We start from the raw sequence: 22574 nt of genomic DNA on the forward strand, positions 1-22574 counted from the left end.
GTTAAATTTAATGACTGTATGCAATTGAAACTTTGGTCAATGCTCAAACAGGTATTGAGAAATTGCATTTGGAAAAGCCAGAGATATCAAAATACCGGAGAATTTACATGAATTCATAAAATGTGGGGTGTGGCCGAACTCGGTTGCTGGTTCGTACGCCAACGCGAACGCTAGGCAGCAGGTGCATATGACAATTATTATATAAGACAAAGAATACTTGAAGTTGAAAGAATGACATTGTAATTTCGAAAAAGGAGGCGAATATACCCCATTTGAGCGTTAATATTAAAATGCCAGCTCTTTCACCTGGTGCTCCACTCGGTCGACGCATTCCTCGAGGTTTACGGACCGGACTACGCGAGTGACAGTTCGGGTAATCCTTGGCAGATCGCATCTGGTGAGGGGCGAGGTCCCCGAGGTCGTGGATGTCTTCCTACCACTGACAGAGCGAGCCTTCCTGCCTGGGGGTAATTTAGCTACTAGAGGAGCAGCGCAGGTGTTGTTCAGCTGCCGGTCTCCGGTGATGTGTTCGCGTACGAACTGCGAATATTGCGCCAATGCCACGCCGGACAGTTTGTGTTCCGTGTACCTGTGGAGTTGAAGTAGGATTAAGTACATTGTTAATTCAACGCGGAAGTTATTGTACACATTTTGGTGTGCTAATTTTTTCCAGATTTTCACAAATAATAGTAGGAAACGAAGAAAAATTGCTCAATCTTTCAGGTCCCAACTGACGTTGTCTTGCAGGTCCCCATTACGGTTTGCTCAAAGTCGTTGTAGGCTCCAGCGCGCGTGCCGTTGTGGGTACCAAAGAAAGTATTGCGCAGGGGATAAATGTTGAACAAACCAACGATGCTTTTATAGAAGTTCAGCACCCATGCCTTCTCGCCAGCGTGGTGCACGAAGTGGCCTCGCTAAAAAATATTCAATACCTTATTAGCTTTCGGATTCTAAACGTAGAAATCAAGAGGCATGTGAATTTCGCACTTTAATTTCCTGACCAAAAATATTCAATACTTTATTAGTTTTCGTATTCTAACAATAGAAATCATAAGGTATTTGAATTTTGCACTTTAATTTCCTGACCGAGCATTCGTTGTCAAATTAGATATTTTCTATTCGAAGCATCTTTTCTAATAAATTACTCGGCGTTCAAATATCAAATGTTTTTTTCTCGGTGTGACGGTTGCCAATAATCATGAAACTGTAGGTACATAATCAAAAAATACTTCCTAAATTTGATACCGTATATCGAATAACGTTAGTGAGGTGCGTTAGAAATAAGCCATTCTTAGGCCGAGCCCGAAATCTCTAGCATGGAAAGTTAAATATATGGGTAGTTAGAAAACTAAATGAACAAATAAATTAAATTGATTAGAATTAATATAATTTTGATTAAACTTGTTATGCACATCAATTTGTTTCAATGTTTAGATTTTAATCCTTTAAGAGACGTCTACCTGATGAGAATTAACTCACTTCGTTGATACCGAACGCATGTCGGCCCAATAGTGACGCAGGTTCTTCAAAAGCTGCGATGTATTCATGATCAGAAGTGCATTCCCGACAGACGTGACAGTCGGAATATTCGACGTCTTCCAGCTGACAGAGCATCAGATAAGAAACTTTATTAGAACTGGATTTGTGCTGTAGTATTCGTGCTGTAGTAGTAGTAGTGCTGTAGTATTCAATCTGTTCAATATTCAAGTTTCTCTAAAACTGCCGTAGAATTTATCGGGAATTTTAGTTAAATTTATATTATAACAGCGGGGCACTCATGAGATATTTTGAGAAATTGCCTCCCTCTCTTCAATTTAATTTTTCATTTCTCCTTCAAGCGAGCAATAGGACTTAACTCACTTTAAAAGCAACGGTAGTGGCTGACGTAACGTAGACCCTGAGGTTGGCCCTGATGCTCGACTTGGCGCTCTGATGGCGGTTGATTTCTGGTATTCCAGCGGAGACTTTGGCGCGGTAGTGGTACAGGTACTGCAGCGGGTACTGCAGTCCCGCGCATGTGCCTGGCACGCAGTAGATAATGGAAAAATTATTATTAAGCTATAAACTAAGTGGTACATATGTACCATATAGTGGTACATATGTAGCATACAGTGGTACATATGTACCATATAGTGGTACAGCGGACAATGCAGCCCCTCACAGGGGCATGGCAGAGGGAAGAAAATTTTGAGGTTAACTTATGACATCGAGAGACTAAAATTATGGCAGAATATGTCAAAAAAGTCTGGCAGAATTATGTTCAAGAATCTGGCAGAAGGTAAACATAATGTAATAAAAATTGTGACGAAAAAAAGAAATATGTGGGGGAAATGTGTTCTGTGCCAAGGATTTATTTACCACGTCAATTATCAACCTCGCTCAAGAGTTTTTTCTATTTTCATTGCCAGTTCAGAAGCAATATTTACGTTTCTTTTTATTTATCCTTGATGAAATTCTACGTAATTATTCTATTCAAATTACTACTTCCAAAACGTACACCCGTAACAATTATAATGTAATTTTGAAAGAAGAACCTCAAAAAATATTGAACAAAAATGTGAGTATATTTAGAAGTTTCCCGTTTTATACTTCACAATGGGTTCATACTGTAAACCTTTTTTAATTTCCGCTTAAAAGCCTGTCATCGAGCCTGACGGAATCAGAGATCACTGCACAGTTCAGTCTGTACAGCCCGACGCAAAAGGTTAGCCCCACCCCTTTAAAACATCATAACACATCGAGTTTTGCCAGTTTTAACGTGCAAATGGTGGCAAACGATTTGTCTTGCGCTCTGCAATCTATAGCAGGTGAAATTTGGTGAAAAAGTTAATTACTGGCGGAAAAATCAAGCGGTTCGTGTTTTTGCACCGACGCAAAAGGTTAGCCCCACTTTGCAAGTTTGGCGCTCTTTCGGACAGGACGCAGCGTAGACTCGCTGCAAAGGGTGCGTTCATAGCGTAGTAGTTGTGCACGAATAAATTGAATAAATTGAATAAATTGAATAAATTGGATGCATTGAATAAATTGAATAAACTGAATAAATTGAATAATAAAATGTATCAAATAAATTAAATTTATTCACACAAATTCAATAAATTAAATAAATCAAGTAAATTAGATAAATGAAATAAATTTAGTATATTAAATAAATTGAATAAACGAAACAATTTAAATAAATTAAGAAATAAATAAATTAGAGACATAATTGAATGAATTAGGGCTATTTTTATTCTAAATTTAGCTTTCAACTTATATTAATATTACCATGCATTGCTTGCAAGTAGTCAACGAATCTCCTGTCTCCGTCTTTGAAAATAAATAATATAATTTAGAAATTTTTGTAACGATTCGATTGTAAGATCAACCCTGCGCCTTAAATGAACTGCTTGTCGTGCGATGTGTCTTGTTCGAGTCCCGTGTCATACTTCATGAGTTAGTGCAATGCTTGTCGTGCGATGTGTCTTGTTCGAGTCCCGTGTCATACTTCATGAGTTAGTGCAATGATCGAAAAATCAAGTTTCCAATTCTCAGCATTTGCGAGAATACATTTTTTTCAGGTCGAACATCTTCCTATCTAAAAGAAGTTGCGCTGCTATAAATGTATATTCCTGTTATATATCAGGTAGGGATTTAGCGTATCTTATACTCAGAGTTATGAGTGAAAGTCCGTATTGGTGATAAATTTTATAATAGTCAAAATAAGAACCTGTAATTACTAATTTGTTTTCTCGTTATTTTCTGCGAAATTATACCGGTGAGTTATTAAATGTTTGGTTATTAAAGTTATTAAATGCTTTTAAATTAGTGTTACCCATACAACTTGTCAGTTAATATTTGTTCACTCAAGTGCCAGCGCGAGCAGCAAATATTAAATTTTGCGGCACTAAATTCTCCCTTTGATTCTAAATAACTATAAATCTAAACAAAAACACACTGAGCCCTGATTACATAAGTCATCATTGAGTCATCATTGGAGGAGTTGAGTTCTGACCGTGATCGAGGACGCACGTACCTGGTTGTGGGTCCCAACTTTCTCACTTTTTACTTTGCCGGTTTGACTTATCTCTCGAAATTGTACCGAAACGATTTCAGTGAAAGGTTAAATTTTAGTGCAGTTCAGTAAGAATTGTGCGAACAGTGAAAAATACGGCTAGTACAAGTGCTTTATTCCCAACAAATGCCAGTGCATGAATCAAGGGAAAGTTTGTAGCTTCTTGCGAACCCTCGGCGACCGCCTGTAAACCGGAGAACAGCGGTGCCTTGAGACGCTCAGGCCTCGTTTTCCTAGACCCTCCCCACCCTCTTGGCCCCTACACCTCCCCCTCTCCACCCGCCACACGCGTCGATCCTTTGATTCCCCTAGACGCCCCTGTCTTTCCCTCGCCAGCTGCAGCTCAGCTTTTCCTCCAGCCGAAACTTTCGAGGGAACTTTACTCAACTCAACTCAGTTTTGTATGTTTCTCCGTCCTTTTCCGTATTTTTCTCTGTCCTTTTCCCCGTTCAAGAGATCTAGTTCGTGCATTTAATAATGGCTGGACAGAAAATAAAAAGATAGTCGAAAAGCCCTCTACGGCCTCTAGAATAAAAAAATAGAACCAAATCAGCCCAGCTAAAGATGGAAGTTTGCAAGTACTGCAAAGAGATCTCTCTGAGCGATGTCCAGACGGTCACCTGTGAACGATGCGAAGATTTCATTTGTATCAGCTGTTCGAAGTTGAGCGCTATGGAGTACTCATTTCTCCAGAAATGTAAATTGCTTCATTTTTTTCGCCGTGATTGCGAAAAACCAACTCTTGGTGCTCGAAAAAGAGAGGAGTCAGTGGAAGAGCACGGCAATGAGTCGAAATTGTTGAGTGATGTAGTAAACTCCTTGAGTGAGATAGTAAACTCCTTGAGTGATGTAGTAAACTCCTTGAGAGTAAACTCCTTGAGTGCGCTCGCTGAGTGACAAACTGAGCTCGCTATGCAATGAGCTGACTGAAGTGAAGGCTCAATTGAAAAATACGGAAGAAATGGAAGTATAGAACAAGACAGCTGATTTATCTGAAGTCGCTAGGGAAAGTTCACGTGAATTACTTGATAGAGAACGTAGTAAGGTTAACCTGGTCTGGTTTGGGATTCCTGAAAGTAACGCATCTGATGCGAAGGACCGAGTGATGGATGACGCGACATTTGTTGTAGATTGTTGCAGCAAAGTACTCAACACATAGATTGATGTTATATCTTGCAAGAGGCTACGCTCGAAGGATGCTGCTGCCAACACCTTCAGACCTCTGCTGGTGACTGTAAAGGATTCTGCTCAGGTCTGGAGCGTGCTAAAAACAGCGAGAAAACTTGGAGAATCCGCTGATTACAAGTCGGTTTCTGTAAAGAAAGATTCCACCCCTTATAAAGGGTGGTTTTTCGCAAGAAGTGGCAGGAGAGAATCAGGTGATGCACGGAAAATCAGGTTAATCACTTCCAAGCTGCCAAGACAACACCGGCTGCTCACGGACAGTCAGAGGAGATGGAGGACAAGTAATTAGTAGGAATGATGTCCGTAGATCAGGGCCTGTATATAATGTAGGAAGCAACCGCATACATCAAAGTGAAAGTGTACAAAAAGTTGTAGAATGTTTTTACACGAACTGGGATTCAATTTTGAACAAAAAAGTGAACTGTTAACTGTGATCGCAAACGAGTGTATAGACATTATTTGTATTACAGAAACGCTCCCTAAAAATTACGGGGGGAAAATTGTACCTGTTGAAATTCAGCTGCCAGATTTTGATTGTTTTCATAACTTAAATGAAGAGCAGTGCAGTAGAGGTGTAGCTATGTGGGTTAGAACCTCTTATGGAGCCCAGCAAGTTAAGTTATTTGCAGAGCATCAATCGGCTAGAGAATCAGTGTGGTGCGAACTTACTCTAAAAGGCACAGATAGCCTCCTCATAGGGGTCATTTACAGAACACCTAACAGCTCCTCTGATAACAATAAAGTACTAAACAGCCTTTTACCGAGCATGTAATTCAGCAGGTCGCATACCTTGATCATTGGTGACTTTAACCGTCAAGAAATAAACTGGGCAGATGAATCTTCTCCAAGAAATGGGAATCACCCAGCATCCTTGTTCTTGGAGTATGTGCGTGACTCATTTTTAATCCAGAACATCACCAAGCCAACCCATTTCAGGGGTAAACAGACCCCAAATATTCTAGATCTTGTGTTTACTAGGGAAGAATCAATGATAGATGAGCTTCGCCACGAGGCTCCGTTGGTCAAAAGCCACCACCAATCATTGTTTTTCAATATTAAGTGTTGTGCAGAAAAGACGCTTCGGAAGCGTGAACGTTTGAACTTTGCGAAGGGCGACTATGATAAACTCCGTGAAACGGTGAATGCGGTGAATATTTCGGACTGTATTAAGGACATGAGTGTGGCTGATTCATGGTCGTTTTTCAAAGACACGGTTATGTCTGCAGTTGATGCCTGTTTACCCAAGATTACGCTTGGAGGAGTCAAAAAGTCCCAGTGGATGAACAGTGCAGTTAAGACTCAGCTAAAGACCAAGAAAGAAGCCTACAAGCGTTATTTACGAACTCGCAGCGAGTCTGATTATAACCTGTATGCCAGAGCTCGAAATCAAGCTAAAAAAGTTTGTCGCACTGCAGTGAAAAACTACGAAAAAATATTGCTAAAAATGCAAAAAAAGAATCCGAAAGCCTTCTTTTTGTACGCTAGTTCGAAGTGTAAGTCAAAGGACGGTACATCTGATTTGAAAGTAGACCAACAAAAGATTTCCTGTGATGAGGGCAAGGCTAACGTTCTTAAACAGTTCTTCAGCAGTGTGTTCACAGGTGAGGACGTGAACAGTATTCCTGATATTGAGGAGCGCCCAGTCGGCTCAAAGTTACCATGTTTTGAAATACACGAAGAAGAGGTTCTCAAGCGCCTGGGAGCTCTAAATCCCGACAAGTCATGTGGACCAGACGGCTTACATCCCAGATTGCTCAAAGAATTAGCAACCGTTCTGGCCGGCCCATTGACAGTATTCTTTAAAAAAACCTTGAATGAAGGAACTTTGCCGTCCGACTGGAAAGAAGCTCAAGTAACACCATTGTTCAAAAAAGGTGACAAAAGCAGCCCCGGCAACTATCGCCCTGTCAGTCTGACAAGTGTTGTTTGTAAGCTAATGGAAGCTGTTGTGAGGGATAGGATTACCGATCACTTGACTGCTCACCATCTCATATCAGATTGTCAACGTGGTTTTATTGCCGGTAGATCCAGCACCACTAACTTATTATCTACGTTGAACGATTGGACTCGCCTGCTGGACGAAAGGGAGCCAGTGGATACATTGTACCTCGATTTTGCCAAAGCATTTGACAATGTTCCGCATGAGCGGCTGTTGCGTAAAGTGAAGTCTTTGGGAATTAAGGGAAACGTACTCCAATGGATCAGAGATTTTCCAGTAGGTAGACGACAACGTGTCAGTATTAACGGAACCGTGTCAGACTGGGTATCAGTGCGCAGTGGCGTGCCACAAGGAAGCGTTCTTAGGCCTATTTTGTTCGTTGATTTTATAAACGATTTGCCAGAAGCAGTGTACAGCGTGTGCTCCATGTATGCCAACGACACAAAAGTATATAATACAGTGAAGGATGCGTCAAATAAAGCGCAATTACAAAATGATCTTGACAGTTTAGTTAACTGGGCTGATACGTGGCGGCTACGGTTTAATGCTGACAAATGTAAAGTCCTTCACCTCGGGAAGAACAATGAAAAGCAAGATTACAGTATGAGAAGACAAGGTGGCAACGAGAGAGTAATGATTGAAAAGTCTAGTGTGGAAAAAGATCTCGGAGTTTATGTCGACAAGGAGCTGAAATTTTCTAAGCATGTTGAAACGCAAGCTAACACATTCAACAAACTTCTTGGAGTAATCAGACGCTCATACGAGTTCCTAGATGCAGAAGCGATGAAGCAGTTGTCTGTTGCTGTCGTGCGCCCGAATCTAGAGACTGGAAACGTTGTGTGGTCACCGAGATTTGAAAAGGACAGAAATTTAATAGAGAATGTTCAAATACGTGCAACAAGGATAGTTCCAGGCTTGAGGGGAAAGTCCTATGTAGAAAGATTGAAGATTGTGAAGCTTCCAAGCCTCAGTTATCGCCGTTTGCGTGGGGACCTCATTGAAGTATACAAGTATACTCATGGTTTATACAAGGTCTCCGAAGGATTCTAGAATTTGAAACAAGAACTAACACGGGACCACGGCTATAAAGTAAAAAAAACTGCGCTGCAACTTCTCCGCGCGCCAACATTTCTTCTCGCTTCGAATCACCGACATGTGGAACAGCCTACCCGATGACATCGTTGGCGCTCCAAGTATGAACTCGTTCATGAACAGACTAGATAAAGCTATGGAAAAATATATGTTCAGATTTGAAATGCCTAGCGCCATATTGAACCCGTTGGAAGTCTAGTAGCTACTTCAAACTATCGTCAGTCATGAAAAGATCCGGTCAAATGACACGATTTTAGAACTTCTGTTAACACGGCACGAAAAGGAAAAGAATCGGCGACAGGCCACATCAGGCCTACACTTCAGCGCCGAGATCACTATGTTATGTTATGTTATCATTAAGAGACACACGAGGGGTTTATTAGCAATCATACCTGGAAACTTAGGTACACCCCATGGCTGTCCCTTGAGTATCCGCTCTAGAGGCTCCTTTGATACGGTGATTTTACCCAAAGGAATTGCGCACCGCGTATCAAAACACCAAGGCCAAGACATGAAGTCTTGGGCAGCGGTTAGTCCCGTTATCATCTCAGCTCTGAGAGCCGTGGACTTGTTTAGCAACTAGTACAGAAAGAAGTTCATGAAGATATCGTTCAAGAGAAGCATTGTCCTTGAATTTTTTATGCATCTCACATGACTATTAATGTCGTCCATGAGCTGACGTAAGCCTTTCTTTATCACAATATTTTCCCCCTGAATATTGCTCTTGTTAATGCTAGGAGGCTCAATGCACGTTTGCAGTTGGTAAATTGCTTGACCAATAATTAGTTTTTTTTTTCTTAAACAGAAGGAACGACTGGGTCTGCAAAAAGGGTTTATAAATATCGAATAATTATTTACACTCAATAGAAAGAAGCGAGGAGCTGAAAATTCTATTCTGCATCACCTAGAAACGATTTTGGTGACAAAAACACTAAAAAAATTAGTTCAGTCCTGGGAGATTGCAAATGCAGATTAATAGTCTTTCGAGAATGCAGGTGATATAAAAGTTTACTTCCTGTGCGATATGGTAAGATTGCTATAGAAAAGCAATTGAACGAATTATTACTAAATAAAATAAATAAAAAATAATCGCATATTACAATGAATGCCGGGAATAAACGCGCCTTATTTACGAAATTGTAAAAAGCGAGAATAGCTTATATTTATTGTTGAGGCCCCATGTACGTAGAAGACTCGTCTCGCATGCAAAAATGTTATCCTCAGTTCAGGCAAATATATAGTTTAACAATAAGAATAATACATAAGTAACATTACAGGAGAGCAACACTCTGACGTATTTGAAATAAATTACAATACACCAAGTAGGTGTTACACGAAATGTATCACACTCAGGATACGGTATGTAGCAAATTTTAGGGTTTGACTCAAAACGGATTCAAGAAGAATAGTAATTTCAGAGACATAAGAGCGAAATGAACTCGCACGATTTTTTTTTCTTCAGTTTGACAGAATTGAAAATAATTGTTGTTTGTTACGACTGTGTTTCCATGCCATGAAAATGAAAATATGACTTAATCTTCTTCTCTATGACAAGATCTGTCATTTCATAATTCTTGTTTAAAAGCCAGTAAAGGTAAGTTTTGACGGGCTTAAATATATAGTTTGTAAGAAATTAATCTCATAGCTTTAACAAAGGTAATACAGGATATCAATAAACAAAAGATACTGATTATCATTTGGATTCCGTGACGATCTCTTTCTCTCGCGCCCTCGTGCATTCTATTATCTTCTATATTTGAATATTTAATGAATTAAAACTATATATTGCTGGTATTGCTGGTTGGCAAATAGATATTTTGTACCTGGTAAAATCTTATTCCGTATAGTTTGTGTTTCTTTCGAGGAAAGTTAGATTGGTTGTACCGTTTAGAAAGATTTAGCTATCTCGTAACGTGTGGTTAGTTCTCTCGCAACATGTCTGGGGCCATACTTTCAAAACTGGCTAGGTGAACGTAAGTGCTTACGCTCTATTTTCTTATCTATGATTGGTGGATTTTGCTTGAAAGGCCGTCAATGATTGGCTGATGAACTTATGATCACTTAACTTTTTTTGAAAGTATAGGCCCAGGTCACGTTAAATTCAGCTGTCACCAGAACAATGAAACTATAGGAATGGCTAATGCCAGGATCAGAATCGTTGAACTACTCACAAAGTTACTTCTACAGCTTACTTCGGAAAAGGACTGGCATTACTTCTGTCAACAACCCCGGCAGAATAGAGTGGATCAAGCAATTCGCAAGTCACACAAGCTATAATGGGAGAAAATTGAACAGAGTTCCACAAGCAATATACGCAATATAACTAACTCTCCTAACTATAGTAGTCCGCTGCGAACGAGTCTAAGCCATAATGCCTACAACAAATCGTAAAGGGTTCGCATGGGAAAAAATGACGTTAAATGACATTATACATCAGATCAAATAATTCACGGTAAATAAGGTTATATCATCAAAACTTTCAGAATAGAGTCACATGCACAAATAAATCATCGCAGTAGAATAGATCATCGCATTCAAGAAGACATTAGCTGTGCCACCAGAAGTGGTGGTGTAGATCAGAGGTCGTCTTCCGGGGCCGGGCACGTAAAGTTTCTTGAACTGTATGAAGTGAATTGTGTGAAATTGGAAGTTAAGACTTGGTTATTTCCATGTTTTGTTGACGTGTTACTAATTTTCATGCAACAGGAGCGATTAGTCTTCTGTGAACCTTTTTGGGTTATCTTGCATCTAGATTTAGTACCGGTGCTGGTCGGTCACAATGTGTAATTTTAATGGGATCATTTTTGTCAGCTGGGGCCTACAAGCTTCACCCATAGTGAAACGTTCATATGTGATTTTCTTTATGCCGAGTAAGTGCGTCGTCTTGGGGGGGAGGAATGTAGTGGTCCGTATTTCTGTCGTTCTTGCTCTTTTTCTTTCTTTTCGACGCACTACTCGAAGCTGAAGTTGAACACGAGCCTGGGTTGGCTTTCTCTCGATTGAGCCGCCTGCCTGGACGGGCATGGCAGGACGCAGTAATTGGTCGGCAAGGAAATACCTTGGATCTACCTCCGATGCTGCTGTCAACCATTCATTCAAAACCAAATTCTTGTATTTTGGCTACTTCATTCGTCGGCCATGGACGGGTGCGGCTGCAGGCAATCGGACCTGTCTCAAGACGGTAACGCTTCCGGCGCTGTACGTCGCCTGAACTTGGTCGTTGATTTGAACATCTGTCTTCCCACTCTAGGAACAGCGAAGAAGGTAGCTGCAATTTGTTGACAACGATGGATAAGAGACCCGTTGTACATTTTGATTTGATTAGACTTGGTTGGGTTTGGCTGTGCAGAGAGGCAATGCAGCTAGCATCCTAACAGCAGGCAGAGAAAAGTTTGACGTGGGCCCGCTCCTCGCTCGCGTCACAGCTCAGTGACCCTCGGAGTCGGTGTTGGCCACCATCAGAGGCGTTAAGGTCGGGGCCCTGATCATTGACATGAAACCATTCCCTGTTTTTATTTAATAAAATCAATTCCTTTTTGTTGGAATGGTGAGTGTGGGAGGCCTTTAAAAAAATTGACTTGTCCATCTTCGCTGAACTGAGACTTCCTCTCGGCGACAACACCGATTAACTATGGATGATTCCAGCCGAATTAGATGTTCAACTTTACTTTAATGTACAACTGTACATTTCCGGTCTGGTAGCTATCTAGGATTAGCGATGTACCTCTCATGAAGTTGCTTGTTCATTTATATACATTGTTTACTGAATATATAGTTGATGCTTTCATGTATGTAGTTTGTTCATTTTTTCCACTATCCCGTTGGGGTAGCCCATATGTGCTGCCCCCTCTCCCACAACACCTTAATTCATATTAGTTGTGATATTAAGAGCAATATTTAAATATAAATTATATGACTGTACAACCAGTTTCAGTGCGATAATATTCCTGCATTAATAAAATGTTTTAAATGTTATGTCGAACAACTTGTTTCAAACTATGAGTTCGAACAAAATTTTGTTCATTAACTCTTAGGAGCTGTGAAGCAAGCCAATAACTCAGAGTAAATGATATCGTAAGTACCGCATTTAATGCACCCGACTCTCCTATAAATCGTTACGTAAACCACGTTAACGCACACGAAACCAAATAATGTGAATTACAATTTTAAGTGTAATGATCGATTCTATGGAGAAAAGTTTCAAACTCAAATTTGTTTATAAAGTTGAAGGTGCGATAAGGACTTTGGCATTCTTGCCTCATCATTCGCCCTTCTTCGTACAATTGGGCATTTATATTATGAAAGGAAGAGTCCAGTAAAAAAGGAAATCTGTACATATAAGCGTTGAGTGTATGCAATCTTGCAAATTTTGCTTCTGTTTAGTGTTGTTAAATATTTGAACTGTGTGTATAATGTTCCAATTTAATGCCTATTTTAATAATATAGTGCTGTGAATTCTTTCGAAGATAAGATGCTAAGGCGACACGGGAAGGCATGGTTAAAACGACCTCGACAAATAAATTACCTGCATTAAAATGCTCAGAAATTGAATGTTGCCGTTAATAAATCAGCGCCGAACACGATTGATGTTCTGCGGTTATCAGTTTATTGTTATCGTTAGTTATAGCTATTTATACATCATCGTAGTTCTGAAATATTATTTTATTTACTGATTAATATTATATATATACATTATTGTTACATTTATTTATTATTATTATCTAGTACTATTATATTATTTTTAATACATCACCGTCATAATCGTTATTTATAGTTATAAACCTCAATAATAGATCTCAAACTGGGTACCCTTGATTTGTACTACTGTCATTCCTAAAAGTTCAATTGAAAGTGTTGCAAAACGCTTAACTTGTGTGATAATGAATATTGCATAGTCGAAAAGTCGCATTCCAATAAAATGTCATTTGGTAACCTGATTTTTGATCTCCAGGCGCCAACAAGAAAATTTGTTTGACACGTTGAAAAAACAAACAAGAAGATTATTAATAAAAACTTAATCTGGTTTTATATCAAAGTTGCATAACAGAAAGACTTCTGACGAATTACAGCAATTATCAGGAAATCTATTTGTTCAGTTAGGAAGGCCGTGTGAAGTTTAATGTTGTGCGTAATCATGACGGTTCAGCTGCTGGTCTGTGACATTTTTTGCATCTCAAAAAGAAATAAAAGACAAAAAGACTATTTCCCGAATAATAAGTAAATGCAGCGTCTTGGGACGCTTGAAATGCTAACGCTAACGTTGGTTGCTTACCTCTTCGGTGTCCCGCAACGCTGCTGGCAACTAACAGCAGTCCGGTCGTGAGGCGACACGCTCTATATACCCTGCCGGCTCTACTTCCCTGCCGCCACTGCAGTGTTTATTTCTTAAGGTAATGTTGTCTTTATACGCAATGGGATGGATATTTTTATCCGTGAAGATTCCTTTCTAGTTGAGCGAGAATAATAATATCTTCTAGTTGAGCGAGATTTTCTGAGCGAGATATTATTCAAGTTTTAACAAATCAATTTTTAAAATTTTCACGTGCCAAAATTTTAATTACCTAATTTCAGATAAATTTGCAAAAAAATTATTTCCCATAACTAAATCAAGAACTTATTGGGCAAAAACCCTCGTAATGAAAAATTTGTTAATGATAAATACTTTCTTATCCTCAACAAAACGTAAGTTAAACAACAACTTCTATTCGACTAAACAATAGCGGTTTCAATGCTTATTATTAGCTTGTCGCCGATTTTAAACATCGCAGAACATTGACAGCTTGTTGTGGTTTTGAACACGCGTCTCACTTCTACAATTCTGCTGTGCTTAACCGCCCGGCTTCCTTGCCGATTCTGACCAGAAACTGGCGCACAGAGCTGAGATCGAACCCGCGCCTCTCTGCGCCAATCTTGGTACTCTGAACTGTAACCACTATATACTAATATAAAATAAACATGCTTTACGATCCTGAATCTCGATAAAGCGGTTGACATAGGAACTTCTTCCCTAAGTACAGGGTTGCATTCATAGAGCTTTAACTCAAACCGACTTTAAACTCACAATTTGGATTAAGAACAAATGTTCATTAGTGAAAGTCGAGAACCGATCGAACAGGCCATGGTTAATAGAGCAGCAAGTCAAAGGGTTTTAGCAAGATTTTCTCATTGCTATCAGATAGGGATAAAACTTGATTTAAAGCTCTCAACTTGTAAAAATATGATCTTCAGGTACGTATTCCATTATTAAATTACCATTTTTCAGTTATACCCTGAACATTGATCACATGGAAACTTTTGATCGTTATTATTGAAGTCTACTTAATGCTAACTGAAGCTTAATTTAATAATTCTGATGTTTAAGTAGAAACATGTTTATATGTTTTGTACTGAATCGACATGACCAAAGGCCAGCATGCCCTCCTCCGGCCCATGTATTCTGAGAAGGATTGTTACTAACGACTTACTTGTTTAACGTTCGGCTTATCTCATGTAAAAATGATGAATATTTTAGAAATTTTGAGAGTCGGATGACGGATTTTTTGATGACAGTGAATGCACGTTGTCGTTGAGTATTTAGTGACAGTGAGTGCAAAATGATTGTGAGAGTTGGTGCGAGAGTTGCGGGCATCATCCCCCCATTAGACATACAGTATATTAATTATTCGCTTAGCTTAGCAGGTACTTGTAGCCAAACTTCGTTACTCCTCTCCCAGCTCTCCATAATCTAATGTAATAGATGAACCAAATATTATTTAATTATTAATCAATAGGAAGGTTATAGTAATTAATAATTTTACTAGTGGTCGTATTATAAATGTACAATAAAATTAGGAGCTACTTAAAAAATGTTTTGACTCTACAGTTGTGTTCAATCATAAATTTTAACGGGTCACTCAGCTCGAAATGAAAACAAGAGGGAAATACTTTAATCATTTTTTCTAACCTTATTCGGAAAAGAAAATTCAAAATTTTATGCGGGGTACATTATATTGATGTCATTAGCTCAATAAGTATCTATTCTATTTTAATTTAAGTGGGTAACTGATTGATATTTTCTAAAATATTGTGGTATATCTCTGTAAAAACCGACTTCATGATCGCCAAGGAGTTTTGAGACTTGGAGAAAATCGCAACCGAGTTTGCCCAAGGATAATTTCGGTCTTGAATCATAGTGGTTATCACCGGAAAATACAAATTCTGGAAGAGTTGAACTAACATCTATAAAATTTAAGCAGCCACTAACACAGTTGAAGAGTGAATGAAATTCTCGAGTAAGGTGATATTTTGTGCTGAATCGTTTAAGTTTCAACCGGAAAACGCATTTAGAATTCGACTGAACGGAAACGGCTGAAGTTGAAGTTGAAAAATTAATTTCGCTAATTTCAATTGAAAAACGGCTGAACTGACACTCGTAAAATTTGAACTATTTTTACCATTGTATATAAACAGAAAAAATTGTTGGATTGGTGTAATTTCCAAGTTGAATTAAAAAAGTTATTTATACTAATTCTATTTCAGACACGGCTGTACTGACGCTCGTAAAATTTGAACAGCATTATTGCCTCCTAAAGTGAAGGAATTTCTAGATTTAGGGGTATTTTTCAGATGAATCTACAAATATATCAATTTGAATAGCCAATGAACGTACAACTGTTGTCGAGCCGTGAAAGCTATTACTGAGAAGTAAATTTTGAAACAGCTGAACTGACATCAATGACATTAATGTAGCCACTGCTCAGTTAGGAAGTGAATGAATCACTCGAGTTAGGCGATGTTCGGTGTTGTTTCAAACGGAAAACACATTTAGGAAATACATGAACGGAAACTGCTGAAGTTGAAGTTAAAAAGTTTTTAAACTAATTGTATTTCAGACGCATATCAAGCTTGAAATTTTCCCTAAACCTTGAAATTTATTCACTTTGAAGAGGCCAAAATGCTGTTCGAATTTCACACGTGTCATTCTAGCCATTTTTGAAGTAGAATTAGTACAAATAACTTTAAAATTCAACCTGAAACTCCCACAAACCTAGAAATTTATTTTCTTTGAAACGGCATAAATGCTGTTCAAATTTTATGAGCATCAGTACAGCCGTTTCTGAAATAGAATTAGGATAAACAACTTTTTAAATTCAACTTGAAAATTTGCCAATTAATACGAACCAATGAAGTTTATTCTCGGCAAAACGGCAAAAATGCTGTGCAAATTTTACGAGCGTCAGTACAGCTGTGTCCGAAATAGAATTAGTATAAATAACTTTTTTAATTCAACTTGAAAATTATACCAATCCTAGAAATTTTTTCACTTTTCAATGGTAAAATGCCGTTCAAATTTCACGAGTGTCAGTTCAGCCGTGTCTGAAATAGAATTACTAAGAAAAAACAATACAGGCTGCAATGTTCTGGAGGAGAATACAACTGAGTGTTTCGTTTGGCAGACGTTAGAGCTATCAGCTACTGAACAGCATATCAGCATTATCACGTGAATGGGGCATTTCTCCCTTAAATTATTAATGTTCCGTATAATACAATGTGTCAAACAATTAGAAGAGAAATTTCAAGCCAGATGTTTCGGCTGCTCAGTCGACTAAAGCTAATTTTCTTATTAAAATTCTTTCACTCCCCAGTTTTTATTGATTTTCCAGGTACTTAATTTATGACAGCATGTGTAAAGATCAATGCCACATATGCCACATTTTAAAAAGTTTTATGCCTGATTAAAGACTGATGATGGAATATAGAATAATTTTGTTCACTAGTTTGATCTAATTTACAAAAACACGGATTCAATAACGCTTTTAGTACGGCTGCCTGAATATCCTAAAAACATTCTGCGAAATTTTCAGTTAACTCGTAGTAATACACATAAAATGTATACGTTTCAAATCGTTTGTATGTAATCCAGTCTTCGTCTATAGCTTTACTTGTTGATATATTCACATGAGGATAATAAATTAGCAAAAAAAACATTTGACGTAAATTACAATAAATTAATGTATTCCGCCATAACACAAGATTTATGGTCTCTGAAATCGCTGTTAAAAAAAGCGCTGTAAAATGGTCTGACTGACATTTCGGTGGCTGGCTGGCCGGTGAAATAAAACACTGTCTCACATTTTTTCTTCAATTTAACACAAGAGACCCGTACCACATTTGAAAAAAATGGCGAAAATGTTTATTTTTCGCAGTTATTTCGAGCAGCGTATAGCATCAAACTTGCCGAGCTGGTGCATATTTTATTTTTTCACGAATTAAAGACATTTTGTAGAGATTTACTGTGATCAGTGAAGCACATTGACCTTCAGATTAACTGCATACATGCATATACAGCTTTAAATAGCAATGCAGCACTATAGCAGTGCGCGCTATTCTAGTGCATGCGAATGCTTGGGTATAGTCAGGAAGCAGCAACATTGAGAGTAATGACCAAGTTCCTTGCAACTGTTATGCGAAACGTCGCTGGTCACCAAATACTAAATCCTGCTTGTCACGATGACAACATTAAAATTCTACGCATAAGTAGAATTTTTTAGTATGAGAATGAGATGACTGGGAAAGTTTGAATCGCGGTTAATACGGCGTAAAACTACGACCACTACATATTTTTTTAAATGCCTCATTTCGCAAAAAAGGCTGCAGTTAATTGTGTGATCGAAGGCCGCTACTCAGTCATATAAATACGTATTTCTAGACAATAATTTATAATTACCATGAAATAGTCCGGGAAACTGAAATCATAGTTCCCATACAGCGTTCATGGCCAATAAAAAATATCTTTACCAAAAATCCTCGGAGTTTGGATAATAATTTCATAACATGAATCGAGTTGCGTGTGGGCAAGTTCGGAATTTACAGGTAAAAGTGAAGCTTATTTTATCATTGATTGAGACGGTAGCGCCAGGTTATATTATTAACGCAATTTTCCTCGCGGTTTAAAGTTGTGTGTTCAACTCGGAATGTCGTTTTTATCCATAGAAAAGCACATCAAGAAAAAAGATGTAGAGAGAGAATTAACAGGATGATTGTTGATCCGTGAATATCTATAGAACGGTTAGACTCCAAGCTCCAACTCTAAAATTCATCATCCTTTTATCTTCCGGGTTTATTTCCCGAAACTAGTAGGGCAAAAATGGTTTGAATTTTTTTTGGCGTATTTTAAAAGGAAAACGCCCGCTGAATTTTGATGCAGACTCTTCATGGATAAAACCAAGAAAAATTGTGTCAGCCTGATTGCTAAAATAAAAAGATCTACGTGACACACACGCGATATCTGGAGGGTGGTTGGCTGGGTATCTTAAATTAGTATAGGTTTGCAAAAGTTGTTCCTTAATTTTTACGATCAAATTGTGATACGCAAAGCTGACACGACTAATTTGATTGTTATTTTTGACAAAACTGAATATCTATCGAAAATCAGTGACATTCTTTCCGATGACTCTAAATTCTGTCGCATCGCACCAGACCCAACGGATCAACTGCAACGCGAAGCTAACAAACTGATCAGCACTGCCAACTCCGTTGTAGGGTCTAGAAAGCTCACGCCTATCGTCGGGAGCTACTCTCCCGGTTATATCTATGGAAACGTTGAAAACCACAAGGAAGGCATTCCGCTCTGACCCATTATTTCTCAAGTCACGTCTCTTATCTACAAAACTGCCAAAGAACTGGATATCATAATAAAACCGTACATTCCAAAGCAAATCTCCTCGAAATCTAGAGACGATTTTTTTGGAGATCCTCTGCGCTGTACGCCCATCTGGCCTTCTCGCGTCACTTGATGTCACCAGCCTCTTCACCAACGTCCCAACTGAAGAAACATTAGAAATCATTGCGAAGCACGTATATTCTCATCCAACTTTACCGGCTCCTCCAAACCTAAGAAAATTCTCCTCGATCTCTTTCGACTTTGCACTTCCAAATCACCGTTCCGGACTCCGGACACTAAAATTTACCCACAAACCAACGGCGTACTATATGTGCGAAATTGAAAATCGAGTACTTTCAGAAGACCTGATCTAGCCCGAATTGTACTGCAGCTATGTCGATGAAATCTTCGTTGTCGTTCGAGATGAAGTACAACCGATGAATCTACTAATGGCCTTTGAAATGAATTCTGACTTGAAGTTTACTCACGAACTCGGACAAAATCGCACCTTACCCTCTTATAGCGCATTTTCTCATTTATGGAAAAAAATGCACTATTGTGCTCGCCATGTCCGTCCGTCCGTCCGTCCGTCCGTCCGTCCGTCCGTCCGTCCATCCGTGACTTCACGTTTTCGTCGACGAGAAAGTGCGCTCTCTGTTACTCACTGCAGTGAGTACTGAGTTATATTTTTTAGATATACTAGTCCAAGCTAGAAATAATTCGTTCGTCACAAAAGTATACCGAAAACCAACAGATGTCGGGAGAGTCCTGAACGCCTCTAGCGAATGCCTAGAGCGATATAAAAGAAGCACAATACATGCTCTCATCCAACGAGCTCTCAAAACCTGCTCATCTAAAAATGACTTAAATTCGGAACTGAGAAATTGCGAAAGAATCCTGGTCAATAACGGATTTGCCAATAGAACCGTTGGCACAGAAATTTCGAATGGACCAAAACAGACTAAACCACGAATCAGAGACTGACGCAAACGTCACAACCATCTACTACGGGTACCAAATGACCAGCGGTTATAAAGCAGATAAAAGGATCCTTCATTCTATCGTTCACAACAACATCGTGAACGCAACTAAAATTAAACTATCGATCTATTATAAAAATATAAAATACAGAATCTTGTAATGAACAATAACTCCTGCAAAAAAACGGGAGTTTTCCAAGAGACCAATGCAGTCTATAAATTTTCTTGCAGTAGAGAAGGTTGTAGACTTCTCCCCAATATGGACTACGTCGGGCTCACAACTACAACATCAAGCCGACGACTCACGTGACACCTTCAGTCTGGTGGGCCAAGCTAGGAACCACCTGATGGAGGCCCACAAGGAGATCATCACCCGTACGGTGCTGGAGAAGTGCACCAGCGTCGTCATGTGATGCCCCGACGCCAACCGACTCGCAATAGCTGAGGCCCTCATCATTTAACACGTTGACTACGATTGCTTAATCTTGTACTGTTATTTAATTTTGTGTACTGTTTTTAAAAAAGGTTGCCAGACGGTCATTTTTTCCGGACAAATTCCGTGATTTTGTTTATCGCAATTGCGTTGGCCGGCTAAAATTTATGATAGGGGTACTTTCTAATTAAATTTTCAATACTACAAAAAGAAAATAAATTGAAATTTTATAGCGGAACCTACAAATAAACTGGATATATTGAGTTATCGGCCTTTTTTGGCCTTTTTTGTTCTCGGATTTAGCCGATTTTAGGCAACCTGAATTATGTACAACTTCGTCCTGGAGAAATACATTTCGTGGTGCGCATATGTATCACTTCGGAGTCAATGTGATAAGGATAGAACCCCGGCCATCAACCTACAAACTACTGGATTTGTCAGAACCTTGAGACTGTTTTCGGAGTAATTTTCGGTGTTTGGATTCTTGATTATCTGCAAATTTTTATGAGTTTGTAGTTATTTCTAACTATTTTGATTTTCGAGAAGTATCCTATTTGCATGATTTAATACATACATCGAACCAAATTCCATCACTCAATGCGTCTTATAACTTGATAATGAATAATAGATAAATTCGAAACGTTGTTAAAAAAATAAAAAAATCATCGGTACTCTGATTTTCGATTTGCCAGTGCCAACGAAATATGTTGTTCGATCTATTGAAAAAACTAATAAGAAAATTGTCAATAAAACGAATTCTCTCGTCTTCAATGAAACCTGTATCGTATATTAAGCACATTTATCAGTTCCAAGTACACGGTAAAAAAAGTAATTTGAATATAAGCGTTGCCTAATAATCGACTAGTGCGACTTACACAGACTGTTTCACGATAAGTGTTTCCAGAAGAAGACGCAATCATTCTCTCGTACACTGACCAGGTCTTCAAGGAAGCTATAGAAAACCTGATATTTTTCATTAAAAAACGTTGAAAATATGCAGCTTTTGGAAGCAGTAACACCCTTTTGGAGTATTGTTCATTCCAGTGCTCATGCCGCATAAGAGAAGGTAACTAAAATTATGTTATTTTTAGTGAAATAACCTCTTATTAAATCCAAATCTCTTACAAAACATAAATGAGTCTGATAGAGTAGTTCGATGCCCTGATTTATAGTCAGTAACGTGTGATATAAGTCTTTTCAAGCATTAGTACTTCAAGCGCTGTTGCCTCGTAAGGCTTACTTCAGGGTACTTTAACCGGCTTAATATATTTATAAGCCCCCTAAATAATTTCATATTCATTTATTGAAATTATTATTTTATTATTTAATAACAATAACAATGCTGATAAATATAATCTAATGCGGCCTGAATATGTTGTTAAGGTAGTAGAAATTTAGTTCTTCATGTGTTTATTGTTATACTGCGTAAAAGATGTTAGCTGCTTGTGAAATTGAAAATTCGTTTACAGCCTTCAGGGGGCTTAGCCGCCAATAACTTAAAAACCTAGTGACGTCTTTGTTTAGAAATAACTTATGTCCAACAGAACTAAATTATGATAACTAAACAATTATGAGGTATCGTATGCGTTTCCTTTCCTCTTCTTAAATACAAACTCGCCTTATTTTAGCTCAATTTTTTTCTGAACGTAAAATGACGAGATGAGCTCTACATAATGGAGTCGTTTTTCAATGAAACAGAAGTGCGGTAAATTAGGTTCATTTCAAACCTTATTTTTCTGGTGCCGCTTTTGTGGTGTAAAAACTCAGGTGTTCTGATCCCGATTTAATACGCATTCTGAGCTCCCTAGCCCTAATATAATTCGCCAAATACCAAATTCTTGTACAAATCACCCTATATATAGACACTTTTGCACATATTACCTATTAGCATACCATCATACAACTCAACCTATACCACATTCATGCACAAATGAAGTTTTGATATGAGGACCACCTGAAATTTCTCATAGTCCGTTTTTACCAAATATTTGTAAACTACACACTACATATAAACTTGAAGCCATTGATAAAATGTCGATAGAAAAGATCGAAATTTCAACAAGTTAAGAAGTGAAAATTTGTTGCAGAGTTGGTTTGATGAATATAAACCGACTTCTGGGTCGGTTAAACCGACTTATATAAAAGTTGCACACAGGTGTTGGCTTACAAACATGATTGATGGAATTGGTGTATCCCAGTATAAAAATTACGGCCATTTCTGCATAAAAAGGTTAATAAGCGACACCACTAAA

General features: G+C 38.4%; 1 protein-coding gene across 1 annotated transcript in view; it reads right to left on the minus strand.

The window, feature by feature from the left end:
- Nucleotides 1-269: 269 nt before the first annotated feature.
- The window catches only part of LOC108681868 (hemolymph clottable protein-like), a 31317-nt gene continuing 9012 nt past the window's right edge, over nucleotides 270-22574 (minus strand). Inside the window, exons 2-5 of the mRNA XM_018170943.2 lie at nucleotides 1861-2021; nucleotides 1480-1602; nucleotides 736-914; nucleotides 270-589 (exon numbers count right to left, since the gene is read on the minus strand). Of these exons, the coding sequence (XP_018026432.1) occupies nucleotides 286-589; nucleotides 736-914; nucleotides 1480-1602; nucleotides 1861-2021 (767 nt within the window). The 3' untranslated portion in view covers nucleotides 270-285. The remainder of the gene's footprint in view (nucleotides 590-735; nucleotides 915-1479; nucleotides 1603-1860; nucleotides 2022-22574) is intronic.

Source organism: Hyalella azteca, unplaced genomic scaffold, assembly GCF_000764305.2.
Source record: "Hyalella azteca isolate HAZT.00-mixed unplaced genomic scaffold, Hazt_2.0.2 contig3653, whole genome shotgun sequence".
NCBI classification, from domain to species: Eukaryota; Metazoa; Arthropoda; class Malacostraca; order Amphipoda; family Hyalellidae; genus Hyalella; species Hyalella azteca.